Source organism: Amphiura filiformis, chromosome 7 (genome assembly GCF_039555335.1).
Source record: "Amphiura filiformis chromosome 7, Afil_fr2py, whole genome shotgun sequence".
Lineage (NCBI taxonomy): Eukaryota > Metazoa > Echinodermata > Ophiuroidea > Amphilepidida > Amphiuridae > Amphiura > Amphiura filiformis.
Window position 1 is genome coordinate 12,667,491 of NC_092634.1, and position 14,286 is coordinate 12,681,776.

Consider the following 14,286-nt stretch of genomic DNA (forward strand, 5'->3'; position numbering starts at 1 on the left):
AGCCACTCCTTTAAACATTTCCGTATAACAAAAATGCCAATTTCCGTTGTTTTTGCCCAAAATTACACTCTCATGACAGACAAACCTGAACTTCAGTGATTCAGACAAACGTTCCCATGCCCGGGTACATGTTGTCCATTTTTGCTGCCATTTGCATGAAAGCACAGACCATTATATAGAAATGGGGTCTGTGTAGAGGGTCTGTGATAGAAGGCTGTAGTTTCACTGTTTTCAGTGGTCTGTGGCTTTATTTGGGGTTATTGTTGTCACCTAGAAAGCCCATTATTTTATTTTGTGAAAAAATTACCAAAATCTCATACTATGGAGCCTGGGGTCTGTTTCGACGAGCTCTGCATATAGCTTTCACTTGTAGAAAATCAGCTAAAATCTATGAACTTTTTGTCAAATTGGAAGTTCCGGATGTGATCAACACCTTGAAAATTGATGTGACAATCTGCGTGTGCCTCAGCGAATACGGGGTATGCAGAAAGTGAAAAGGCCGACTGGTAGTATGATCTATGACTGAACCCACCAACCCCTTCCCTCGCTATCGAGGGAAGGGGTATTTTACCCCAGTCTTTTAAACGGCGCCCTATAGGATGATAACCTAATTCCCTTCATTCCCAAATGGGAATATATATGCCATCTATATGCATGTCAAGTTCTATAACGACCCCTGGGAATGAGATAGCTGTCGACAAGGCTTTCGATAGGGATTGTCGTGAATAAACTCAGATATTGAACACAAATTTCAAATTGTTTTATAGGATGAAAAACTTAAAAGGTCTAGCATTTTTGTACTTGGAAAGCTCACATTCACAGAGGCGTCGATCCTAGGGACAAACCAACAGTTCAGATGACGTCGTCCTAAAACTTAAATCTTTTCGTTAGGGGTTCAAAAAGTCTGATTACGTTTCTAAAAACACGTTCTGTCAATTTAAAAAACTTTTTGGAATTTTCAAAACTTCACACTTGTAAACACTTCAGGGCGGGGAGAGAGGATCAACCTATAATACTCATCATTTGTTTAGGTATAGGTCGTCGTCGAACTTTTGGTTTGTTCCCTATCTAAATTGACAAAACATCATAATATTATGCCAAAAAACACACAAACTATCGACATTCTTCATGTTCTTTGTGGCATATCCATATATCTAAAACTTGAAAATGGAAAAGGAATGCGTATTGAGCCTTCTTGTCTTTATTCCACTGTGATGCCAATTTGTTGCTTCACGTATTCCTTACAAAATTGTTAACAGAAATAAGTGATTGATTTGACACATAAATGCACCAATGCCTTTCACGCACTGGCTGATCGCTGACGTGCGCAAGTGACACGGTCAAGCTTCGTTTTTTTCGCGCCACAAATTAATTTCTAAAAATAAAGGTGAATTTAACCATAGACAGTAGAGCTACTGTCTATGATTTAACCAACGTTGGGTAAAATATTTTACCCAAAAGATGTGTTACCCAGTGTTTTATAGTGGGTCGGAAAAAAAAAGAGAATCACGTGACGCAACGCAAGAAGTTTGATCTTTCGGAACTGATGCTGGATCGGATATGGATATGCTAACAAACCACAAACTAACGAAGTTGAAGTTCTTGAGAAGTCCACTCAAGAGGCCTCTTGCTGAAGAAGTGTTTAATTTACATGATTTAGGCACCGGGCCGCACCCATGCACAATGTATCTGTGGATGAATCACCATCATTTCGCGACTTTTATGAAACGTTTATAGCCCATGTGCAAACGGAATTTCAGCCTTTTACAACTTCGCAAAAAGACGCAAATTAAAAACGAAGTCACAAAATTAGGCCTGATGTATCCGAGTAGGCTACACAGCACGGTCAGTCACCTTTAATTTATACATCTTGCGTATATCAATGAATATGCGCAGGAGTAGTTTCCAAACTCTCGATTCCAGTTGAGTTTATCCTTCAGAATTTGGTCGGATGAATCACAGATTTGTGCAATCAACATCGTTCCATATAGGCCTAGAGAGACTCCAAGTTCCCCAGATATTTATAAGCTCCATCAGTGGCGTAACTAGGATTGGTAGCGCCCGGGGCAAGAAACAAAATTGGCGCCCCTACCCCCCGCGAATTTTTCATTCTTGAAAGAATTGCGCGCGGAGCGCGCGAAATTTTGGACAAATGAGGCCTACCGCTAATTAATTTTGGTTACTAGAAGTTGAATATCGGTCTTAAAATGTCCTTTCAATTGATTTTGTGTTGAAATGCGCGTTGACTTTCATCACTTGGAGGGGCGCAGAATCGATGCTGGCCCTGGCTGAATTGGTCAATTTGGCGCCCCCCTAACGGTAGCGCCCGGGGCATGTTGCCCCCCTAGTTACGCCACTGAGGTCCATGCTTATTCTCAATTTCATGGCATCAGTTTTGCTGAGACCGAGAACTGGTGGAAGTATGAAGCATGGTACATTCAGGGCTATACATATCTGATGTATTTAGTTTTGTTTGTGTGTGCAAGGTGTTACGATTCAAAATCAAGAGAAAACTTAACATTTAATATGTCGCCATGACTGTAGGGGGCCTGTCTCCGACACACTTCTATTTAGAGTTTCCTTCTATTGTAAAAATCCATTGCTTTGATTTTCGTTGTTATTACGACTGATATATGCATGATTTTGATACAATATTATGATAATTATCAGAATATTGATCATGATTCATGATGATGATTCTGGTTTGAATAAGAAACATTGCCTAATTTCTTTGCATATTAAAATGGCATTAAATGACCTTCTCCAGTCCAGCAAAACCTTTTTATACATCGAATACTGTCACAAGTATTGAAATTCGTCATTCAAATGATTTATTGACGAAAATAAATTTATGCGCATCGAATATTAGACATTGATTAGGCTACTATCCAATATCGAATAGCAGCCCAGCAAACACAAAACGTTTTCGACATCATTCGCAAAAGGTTATAAAAGGTTGTCAGAAAACGTTTAAATGTCGGATTATATAAAGGGTATATGAAGAGTATAAAACGTTTTCATAACCTTAAAAAACATTTTTTGATAATCTACTGTTCAGCAAACAAAAATGTTTTACAGAAATCGTTTAAATGTCGGGTTATATAAAGGGTATAAAAACGTTTTAATAACATTCCAAAACCATTCTTGAAAACTTGATACAAAACATTCTAAACAGAATGTTATTTTGGGGTTGAAAAACATTTTGCGAAAAATGTTTGCCCAAAATATTTTCAATAACGTTTTAAAAACGTTTTCATGACCTTTATATAACCCGACATTTAAATGTTATTAAAAGGTTTTGAAAAAAACCATTTTAAGAACATTTCTGTGTTTGCTGGGTTCAAATATTTTAACATAATGTTATTTAAGTATTGACACAATATTTTGCAAAAATGTTTGCAAAAATAGTTTACAATAACATTTTTTGAAAACATTTAAAAATATTGTTGTATATAGTGTGTTTTCATACAAAACGTTTTAAAACGTTATCATGACCTTTATATAACCCGACATTTTAATGTTATTAAAACGTTTTTACCTAAACCAAAAGCCAAAATATAACTTATTTAAAATGTTTTTAAAACGTTTTTGTGTTTGCTGGGAGAATTAGCATTTTTTTAAACATAGAAGAAGACCATGATAAAAATGACTTCAAACAGAAACGAATACTTGTTGCATTGAATATCAGTATTCGATGTCGAAAATCGGCGAGATGATATTTTGACCCTGATCAGCCAATGTTTGTGGGCCCATATATCTTTTCCATTTGAGGAATACGGGTCAAGGCTGAATCTGGCTTCTTAATCCAATCTATCCACCTTGATCCTTGGTATGGAACCAATTTATTAACGTCAATTAATGATTACGTAATCCACACATCTTGGTGTCAAAGTTGTCAACAAAGCAAATACTCCCTGATTTCTTCACCTTGACCACAGCAGCACCACAGATTCTAAAATTGTACCGTCGAAATACTTCCCAACTATAAATAATAGTAGTCCAATCCTTCGGATCAGAAATGAGAACCTGCATTCTCGGCTAAACTCACATTTATCATACACATGGCACATTTAGGAGCTTTTAGGTTTGGAGAAAATAGAGAGTCATTGATCCCAATATTAGACTACTACTATATACCATGACTACAGAGTCTCAGAGGAGAATATGAAATATGACAACAACAGCCAAGCATCCAGGGAAGCGGATGTATTGAGTATTGAGGGACCGCGACCATAGCTTCTTGCCATCTCACATCCCTGGACAGAGGTACATGGGCAAGTGATGTCCAAGGTCTTCAGTTTTGGCCCAGATATTGTAGGCGTTTGCACCAGATTCATTTGGAATCATTTGCCCCGATACGCTGATTGTTCATAGACTTGAAGGTTCCACTTTCCATCCAAATACACACTCTGCACCAGCAACATGAAAGATTGAGCAGTATTCAGTACAATCGGTCTAAACATAAAATTGACTTCCAACAAAAGGAAATAGTGATACTGGTATGCACCCCATACATATGCACATAGTCCTAAACCTTTGCCCTATTCCTTATAACCATATTTCCAAGTTCCCAACCAAACCTATAAGTATAACCATTCATTCCTAATCTCTTAAAAGTATTACCACAATTTCATTTGTGGCAAATGTGAATATTTTATACAACTGACAAAACGTGTCACACATTTTATTAAAAAGTTCGTAACCGGGGTTCGCATAAGAGGAACAGTTTATCTGGATCGTATTGCAAGAGAAGCAGATTTCATCTTCTTGTTTTTTCGTGGTAGCCTTTATAAATTTATTATAGCATTCTAAAGTGTGCATAATTATAGAATGTCCCAATTTATGAAGTGTTTCCAGAGCTCTGTCGAAAGTGCCCATGAAAGTGCAACAAGTGCAATACCTGACTATTATTTTGATTCCATTCTTGCTTTTGAATGGAAAGTGCATTATCCGAGCCTACAGGCCACAAAGGCATAAATGTAGCCCTTTACACACCCATTATGAATCCCTAAAGCTTTGGATGTGGGCCGACAAATCAACAGGATGACCCTCGCCGCTGAGGGTGGCTGACTACCGGGTGGGACCCGGGGGCGGGACTGCCTGGAGGTGGGGTCTGAGGAGGTCCTAATGGCCACACTATATTATACAGATCCACAGTTACGATGAACTTGAATGTTCGACAAAGCAAGGTGCTTTGAACTTCGGATCCGGAGTGCATAAATTCAAGGTGAAGGGCCTAGATACATTTCTCCGGGACAAGGCCATTATCCCCCGCCATACCATCTACATAACATTAACACCTTTACCTGAGTTAACTCTCACTTTAATATTCAGTTTTACGAAGGTGATAGTGTTCATGTTCATCTTCACAAACTAATAGACTGCTTTGCATTCCCTTTTTGATAAACAATTCATACCATTCCATGCATAAAACACAACACATCCCCATCCCAGTGACTGCCCTGCCAATCAGTGCATATTGGATCAGAACAGGATTGGTGGATTTTCCAAATTCCATGGTCAGAGGGATTAGATAAATTAAAATGCCTTGCAGTAGACTAAAGAACTTGATAAACGTGATTAAATGTTAATTTTTCATTTCATAATGCAAGTTTATTTACCAAGAAATCCATTTTAATACAGCCATGTTCAACTTCATGTTCAGATGATCAGTGCAATGATGTGAATGGTGGCAGCCGGCAGATGTATAAACAATTGTTTGAATTGAAGTCGAAAATATAGGCCCCTAGCTTATTTTAGAAGTCAGCGAGCGGCCGGGTTGGCACTTCCTTATTCGTTAATTGGGCCAAAATATCATGACTACAGACTAGAGGGGTGGGCATGGTGGGGGAAAAAAAGGGGGGGGAGGGCAAGGACACTGTCGCGGGCACAATTTGACGACAATGGTCAAAAATGGGTTTAAACGTACAAAAAGGAATATTAAATATCAGGGCGGCCAGCATGGAATGGGAGACTCAGATTGCCCCCTGCCCTGACTACGTCATTGCATGAATACGGAGTCACATCCCTGTTACATGGGGGGTGGGGGGGGGGGGGGAGAGTTTTGGGGATTTGCCATTTGGTCTAATACCATTTGGTCTAATATCCAGTTCGTCTACATCCATTCCGTCTAAACCCATTAGATCTATAACCACTACGTCCAATAATCATTTGGTCCCTTAACCATTTGGTCTAATAACCATTTGGTCCGATAACCATTTGATCTAATAATCAATAAGTCTAAAACCATTTAGTCTAACAACCATTACGTCTAATACCCATTTGGTCTATAAGCAATAGGTCTAATAGCCATTTGGTCTACAAACCATTTAGTCTTACAAGCATTTAGTTTATTAATAAATAGACGAAATTGTATTAGACTAACCGGTTATTAGACCATGCGAGTATTAGACCTAACGGTTATTAGACCAAACGGTTATTAGACCAAATGGTTATTAAAGAAATATTAGACCAAATGGTTATTAGACTATATGGTTAGTAGACATACCGGTTATTAGACCAAACAATATTAGACTAAATGGTCATTAGACTATATGATTATTAGACTAAGTGGCAACTAGCCTTTCTGGTAATAGACCAATTGAATATAGACTAAATGGGAATTAGACGAAATGGTATTAGACCAACTGGCAATAGACCACGTTTTGTACAGCTTCTGCAGTTTTATATGCAGGTGACCCTCCTCTGCACTGTCCTCTCCTTTTGCCTGTGCCTTTTGCCTAAGTGCCGGCTCCGAATTATGCCCTAAATATACCAACACATGGACCGTCCATATTAAGTCCGGGCATCAACCCCAATTTACATGTCTCTAACATTTTGAATATTACATTAAATAGCATGTTGTTTACCTTCCTTGTAGTAACATTTACATAGCAACCTCCCAAGAGGGTTACCTATGTCACTTTGCATTTGACACACACCACTGATTCTTTCAAGCATATTTAAATATTTGGAGTTATACTTGTTGTAAAAAGGTCGACAATGAATTAAAGCAAAATGTCACTTGGTTCGATGAAGTGGGGTAAACCCATATGGGTAAACAGAATGATACAACGAATAAATAAAACAAAATAAGGTTAATTCCAGTAAGTATGCCATTGTAACAAACAATGCACGTTTGGAATCCAGGTTAAGGTTTAAAACTTAAATGCAGGTGCTTAAATGTACGGTAATTAAGCACACGCGTTAATGAGACAAGTCCGATTTTTTGTTTTGAAAAATCAATTTGAAGTGCACCCATGTGTTTATAATTGCAATTGGCATGTCAACTCTCCTGTCATGCTGCATGGAGTCTTGTCGACTATACCGGCTCTGAAACTACGACGAAATTCATCGAGAAAAGCTATTTAGTTGTTTAGCTGTTTATTCTGGCAAGAGTTGTAATGGAAGCAAAACCGGTCTTGCAAGCAAAAACATGCAAATAAAATGTTAATTGCAATTTTGGCATTTATGAAAGTGCAGATTTAGCATGTGCAGGGAAAAAATAAAATGGGACACAAAAAGACATTATGACGTGAGGAATTCTTCGCTATTAAATATGTGATGTAAAGCATAATTATTGTAACATTTTAATGTATGCTATAGGCTAATGTTATAGGCTAATGTAGACTAGCTATATGAACATCAATATATTTACATATACCATGCATGGTCATTTCAAAACATTTCACGAGGAATATTTTATATTAATGACTGATTAGACCTGTAAAATGACAATCATCACAAAATCATGGACGGAATCCCTAAATAGTTCCTCCTATACTTCATACAGAAAACAAAACATACCATAAGAACTGCGGCAAGTGAGGAATAGTCCTCATCCCTATCTTCATCATCCCTTCTCGCATCCTTCTCATCACCGGGGTAACCATTGGGATGAAGCTGAAGAAAACCCGCCGTGATATCTGCCCCAGGAGATGCCAATCCTTGTTGGGATTGTCCAGGCTGTAACTGAGGCGGTGGGTTTGCCTTTACAATTTGGCTAACTGGTAATATTGCAATCACAAATAATGTCAAAGTCATCACAAAATGTGACAATATGTGGTAGTTTGATCTCAACATAGTTCTGCTGATTAAAGACTCCATTTCTCCGTCTGTAGTCCGTTTATTTCCAAGATTTGGTTTATAAAATCAAATAATTGGTTTCAGAAAACCGAGTAACGGTATTAATCAAGCAAATATAAACACCGGTGGGTAATTCCAAAGAACTATAGTCCGAAAAAGCTGGCGTTAAAATTAAAATCATCCGATAGGCCTAGTTCAGCTAGCTAGCTCCAAATAGTTACGATAACTTGAGAGTCACGTTGAAGGTTTATAATCCAATCCAAAACATTAGCAACTTAGTTTTCCTCCCAATCAAACACTGATGATGCTAGTTGAAGGACAACCTCGTGGCGAATGGCACACTGTGGCATTGCACTTTGGACCCATACATGAAGATGTTACTACACCCCTCCTCCTTGCAAAAGAGAATGAACTGAGACCTGCTGAGATGTTAGACAACTTCATGACCTTTAGGTCAGATCTACAGCAACATGATTTGACCCATATGTGAGGAGGGAGGGTGGTGTCCGTTTTTAATCGAAGCGATCATTTACAAGAAATCAACGTTTAGAGTATTATTTCCACGGCTTCACTCTGCAACTAATTATCCAGCTTGGTTATTTTCCTCAAAATTGTGTTACTTCTGCATGCATGGGCGATAAGCAAAGTTAAAGATAGCACCACCAGCTCAATAGCAACTTAGCAAGAAACTTATTCCAATAATAGTCGGCAACTTAACCCTTTTTTGTCGTCAATTAGCACGTCTATAATGCTAAACATGCCATCAAATATCCGGAATAAGATAAAACTTGGCTGAACTAATCACAAGGTGACAAACTTTTTGAAGTACTTTCTTCAAGATCTCGAAATATGACTGTAGCCTACTTTTTTGCAGCTGAAAATCACAGTAGTTCACTCAAGAATGAGTCTAGTTCCCAATGTTGTCTAACTGTCGTCAAATTGAAGTTTGATCTAGTGGAAGCAAATATAATACGATCTGGTAGAATTATTCTTTGCTATCCATCGAGTGAACAAATCCTTTCCTCCGCCCGCCTCTTCAGAAAACAGCCGATGGCCTGGTGTAGTCACATCGGCGCCGGGTCACATATCGTGGGAAAAGATGCTGGGAAAAATAAAGTTACGTACACCACGGAAATGCGCCTAGTTGAAAGTGACTGACTGACTTGGCTCCACAAAATAAATTGCTCGGCTGTGAAAAACGTTTGTGTAGTCAGTAGGATTCAGTGCTTCTACTGAAATAAAAGGATATTCAGCCAACTTTTCATGTACCCCGTAACTAATGACTGAATAACTGACTGCGCTTTACTTGATTGGAAATGTGTCTAGAGCCCTCTCTAGACCGAGTTACTGTCGAAATATGCAAGGCGTAACGTGATTGGTCCATCCGGTCCTATTTTAGTGGAAGTTTTAACGAATCATAAATGAGCTGAACCATTTATACATTTTAATTGAATCAGCGAATAAATTTAAATAATTTGCCTACCGAGACGAATGCCAAGAAACAAACAAACAAACATGTTTAAGAGAGCGTCTAAGTTGGGAAAGTTAGAGAGATACAGTAGTCTTTTGACTTTGTGAATTTGTCAGAAATGTGGTTCCGACAAAATAATTCAATCCGTTTTGATTAAAACTTTATATCATCATGTCCTATAGCCTACTCCCCTTACGCAGACCAAATCTTGCCAATATTCACATGATTTGAGCTTCTCTACCATTATGATGTCTCAGCTGATTTTGAATGGACATCTTCTTGTAGTTCCAAACTTAGAGTGACTGTGTTGTGACACCCTTGGAACAAAGTATTCTTTGCTTGGAAGTATAGATTGAGGGCGTTTGCATTAATATCTTATCAGTCTGTTATTAGCATATCATCAGGTTACAGTTGTTCAACTGGGCTGGCAGGAATGGTTTCAGCCATATATTTTCTATAGAAGCAGTTGTCAATTGCCTCGTCATTTTCAAGAAATAAAAGAAAGAAAGAAGGAGAAGAAGAAAAAAAAAAGCAAAGGATGAGCAGTAAAAGTGTACTATCTTCTTCTTAAAAGGGCATTTCGTGATCCACAGCATCATCCCCCACTTTTCTCAAATACCACTGGACACCTCTGGACTCTAAAAAAGTTTAAAATAAGTACAAATGTGAGTTATTATCTCGTTATGAATAATTTCGTTAGTTTGTGTAATCATGTAATTATAAAATCTTAAACCATAGCCAACATTGTCTGTCTCGCGTGTCCTGTCCGGTCTTTGTCTGCACATAAATATGTCCTGATACGTCTTTTGCTTGTCTTTTGTCCTGGATGTTTAAACTGTAAAGGGTGGCCAAAAATGTTCGAGCCCTACTCTGTTTTGGTCTCCTACCATATCATTTTGCTTTACTTATGTAGAAGTTATTTAATGGTGAGATAAACTGAACTGAACAGGACCGGCCTGGACAGGGCAGGGCAGGGGTTAGAGGAGGAAGTGTTAGTGTAACACTTAGAAAAGGACGGTTCCGAGAACGAAGTCCGCTGTGTAGAATTCATTCCGACTATAATATCCAATTAAAGGGGTATTTCGTGAAAAATAGCCTCATCTGCACTTTTCTCAAAAAAGTTGAGATTTTTATACCATCGGAAACCTTAAGCTTCGGCTACATAACGGTCGCCTTTTTAACTCGACATTTCCTAACTCACTTTTTTAACTAGCCCAAAATTCGCTCTCCCAAAAGTGGGTCAGTTCATGAAATCGTAACGTCTCAATTCAGGAGCGCGAAGCGCGTCGTTCCAGGGTAAATCCATCCTGTGTCATCAGTTCAAACTGGAGGTCTAAATGTTAAAACTTCGTTAGGACCGATAATAGTCTTCATTTGTGGAAAACCTAAATTCAAAATGTGGAATTCTCAGTGACATTTTTCCAAACCCTTAGATAAATGCTGAAGGAAAGAAAATTCTTGTCAAAAAGTAGTTACTCGACGCGACTCGTGACAGTCATGCCACAGGATTACCCAAACATAGCTGCCCAAGCAAGCATACATAAGATATTATGACAGGAGCATACGACTGAATCTACTCCTGAACTATTTCCACAAGAACGCCCCAAAGTAATAATTCCCCTTTAACCACGTCAAACTGGATCAAGAATTTAACCATCGGATCAAACTTTTAACACGACATTTTTCCTTTGTAAATCGTAAAACACACATATAAACATGAATTTGGCGCCTCTCTAACGTCGAAGGCTATTTGTCTGACAAAACTTTTATTGATATAAGGGACAACAAATCTTTAGAAAAGTAAGAAATTTAATCTCATTTTTGTTAGTTTTGCCTTTAGGACTTGCTCAATATTAAGTCCATTCAAACATTTGATATACTTTGAGGAAAGTGCTAGTGCTGGGATCGGGGTATAGTAGTGATATGGCGAAAAGTACGTAAGTGAACAACCCAAAATTTTGATGACGTCCTATAAACGAAAGTGCTTTCGTTAGGAGGCTGACTCCCTCTCTTGAAAGTTTGAAATGTTGAAAATTCCAACTTCGTTTGAACTAGTTTTTTTTTATAAACGTGATCGGACTTTTTTTGACCCACCTACCGAAAGGACTTTCATCGGACTTTTGGTTTGTTCCCTAAGTTTTCTTCAGTACAGTTTCTTTAATTAGTAAATGGACCCATTTTTGTGCAAACGGCCAAATTGGCTCAAGCGTATCATCGAGTATGTATATATGGACGAGGAATGAAAAATAGAACTGCATGAGGAGGAAGGGGAAACCGGGGATGCAAATACTCAAATTTGGTTTGAGAGGTGCCGCCAAGAAAAAAGAAGCTAAAAGTGGATCCATTGCCATACCATTTTTCCAAAAGAAATTTGGACCCGTCGATAGCTCCAAAATTTACCCAAATTTAACACAAATGTACAGTCTTTGCGTAAATAATTTTAGCTACAATGAGACAAATTTGGGCCATTCGTCCAACAAGTTTGAAAAAAAAGAAAAAAAGACACAGCCACCTGGGCCCATCCATGTTTGCGGAGTCTCCCTATATGATAAGTTGTAGTGTTTACCCCCACAGAGTGGAGGGAGGGTGGGAGGAGGCAGTGGCGGCGCCACGGGGGGATGCTCCCAGTCAGAACTTGCCCCCCTGTTGCCCCCCAGTAAAAACCCAAAATTACAAACAATTCCACTTTTTGCGGCAATTTTGCGCAAAATTGGGTGATTTGCCTCCCCCCTGAAATTCACTTTGCCCCCCCGAAAAAAATTCCTGGCGCCGCCACTGGAGGAGGAGGAAGAGGAGGATGAAAAAGTCAGAAGATGAAGAACAAGAACTTCGGGAGGAAAATGCTCATCAAACACGCCACATCGTTCACCATGTTCACTGTGTGTTGTGGGATGGCTGGGAGGCGTGGACTTATTTAGGGAACAATAGTTATTTTTGCTTTGTTCCTGACATTCAAACTCAATATAACGTTACACGATAGACCTAGGGGGAATTCCTTCTTAGTTGACTTTGCCGTCAATCTTCGTCCCTCGTGATGACGGGTATTATGCAAATCTCGATGTAAGGCATTATTACCATGTCAAAATACGACTCAGGCTATAGTTTGATGTGTTTGCATTTTCATGACCACCTTCGTCAGTACGGCGTCGCGCATTCAAAAATGGCAGTAGGCCAGACGTCGTGGAAATATTAGTTCAATATTATTGCGGATTAAAGTAGGATTCCATGTATTAAGGCGGATATTTGGTCAACAATGCGAGTTTAAAATAATCAAAGACCCTTGTAGGCATTAGACACACACACGTCAAACACAAGTCCCAAGATCTGTCGCCCGTCATCGATCGAGTAAAAAAGTTTTAGCAAAACCTCGGCCAAAACCAGCGAAAACTATTTGAAATGCTACGTCCGAAAAGTAATAGGATGGGGAACATTGAAGGGCATTGCCGAACGTTTGCCGGGGTTTGCAGCGATCGGCATTAAATTTTTAATGCAATGTGGGACAGTTTTAGCAAAGCCTATAGGCCTACACTGAACCTGAACTCTGATCTGTCGGGATTTTTTTTGTGTGTGTGCTAAGAAAATATTGTTTAAAATGATTTACTAAAATGTTAAACAAGGCTCGGGAACAAAGCTCTGCAAGTTAAATTTTTGATTGAGACGCTTCATCTATTCAACGTCCCATGTCGCAATCGGTGTACCGTCATCAGTTCCCAAACTTCCCAAATGCCTTGCCCAAATTCCCAAGATTGTTAGCACGCGACTCATGGACGCTAAAGTAACTGGGTTACGTGAGAACGGCTAGGAATAGGTAGAAAATGTTATGAGTCAAAACATGTCAAGGAATTTCATACATTTATCAAATTGTACACATCGTTTGCAAGTTTAGTATTCGAGGGAAATTTGTTTAAAGTTTGATCAGTCTTTAGGCATCAGTGTCGAACTTGAAACGAACTTGGTCTCGCGATACACTGGGGAACGCCAAGCTCACGCGACATGGCATCGACTGGGTCTATTTGGTCCACAACTGATCAATTTATGCCTCCAGTGAGGATTTTCTTACGACTTTTTGAGCACCCTATATTCACCGAGGAGCTGGGCTCCACGCTGGGCGCTACCGTCGTGATATAGTAGCTCAAAAGTTAAAAGCAACAAGAGGATATTGATGAGGGCAGCATAACACAGCCACATCCATGTCCCGGATGCGTTATTTCTTTCTGCAACCATAATGGGCCGCAATGCGATAACACGTAGTACATACATGTAATTATAGGCCTATGAGGCTAGATATAACACAAGTTTATCACCATTATTATTTCCTCTTACTTAAGGGATCTAAAATGAGCGTTTATTGCGTTTCGACAGTATTTTTTGTGGGACATGAGAGCACCTCAGACCTATCGAATTGCATTCTGAATACGAAGCATGTCTTTCTGATATCAAATAATTTTCATTTTTGAAAATCACAATATAATACAAATTTTATGACAAATTATAAAAATTTGATATTTTTCAAATTTTGATATATAATAGTCCTCGAAGTAAATTATATAAATCTAATGACATATTCTTAAAGTGTATGTAGCAGGGAGGAAAAGCCGACGGTCAATTGAAAATTTTGACCTTTCATATTGAAGATATGGATTTTTTCCCAAAAGACCTAATTTTTTTTGGTGTTTTGGGAAAAAAATCCATATCTTCAATACGAAAGGTCAAAATTTTCAATTGATCGT

General features: G+C 38.7%; 1 protein-coding gene across 1 annotated transcript in view; it reads right to left on the bottom strand.

The window, feature by feature from the left end:
- The window catches only part of LOC140156753 (adipolin-like), a 42,554-nt gene extending 33,176 nt beyond the window's left edge, over nt 1-9,378 (bottom strand). Inside the window, exon 1 of the mRNA XM_072179714.1 lies at nt 7,807-9,378. Coding sequence (XP_072035815.1) covers nt 7,807-8,106 — 300 coding nt within the window. The 5' untranslated portion in view covers nt 8,107-9,378. The remainder of the gene's footprint in view (nt 1-7,806) is intronic.
- Between the last annotated feature and the right edge of the window lie 4,908 nt (nt 9,379-14,286).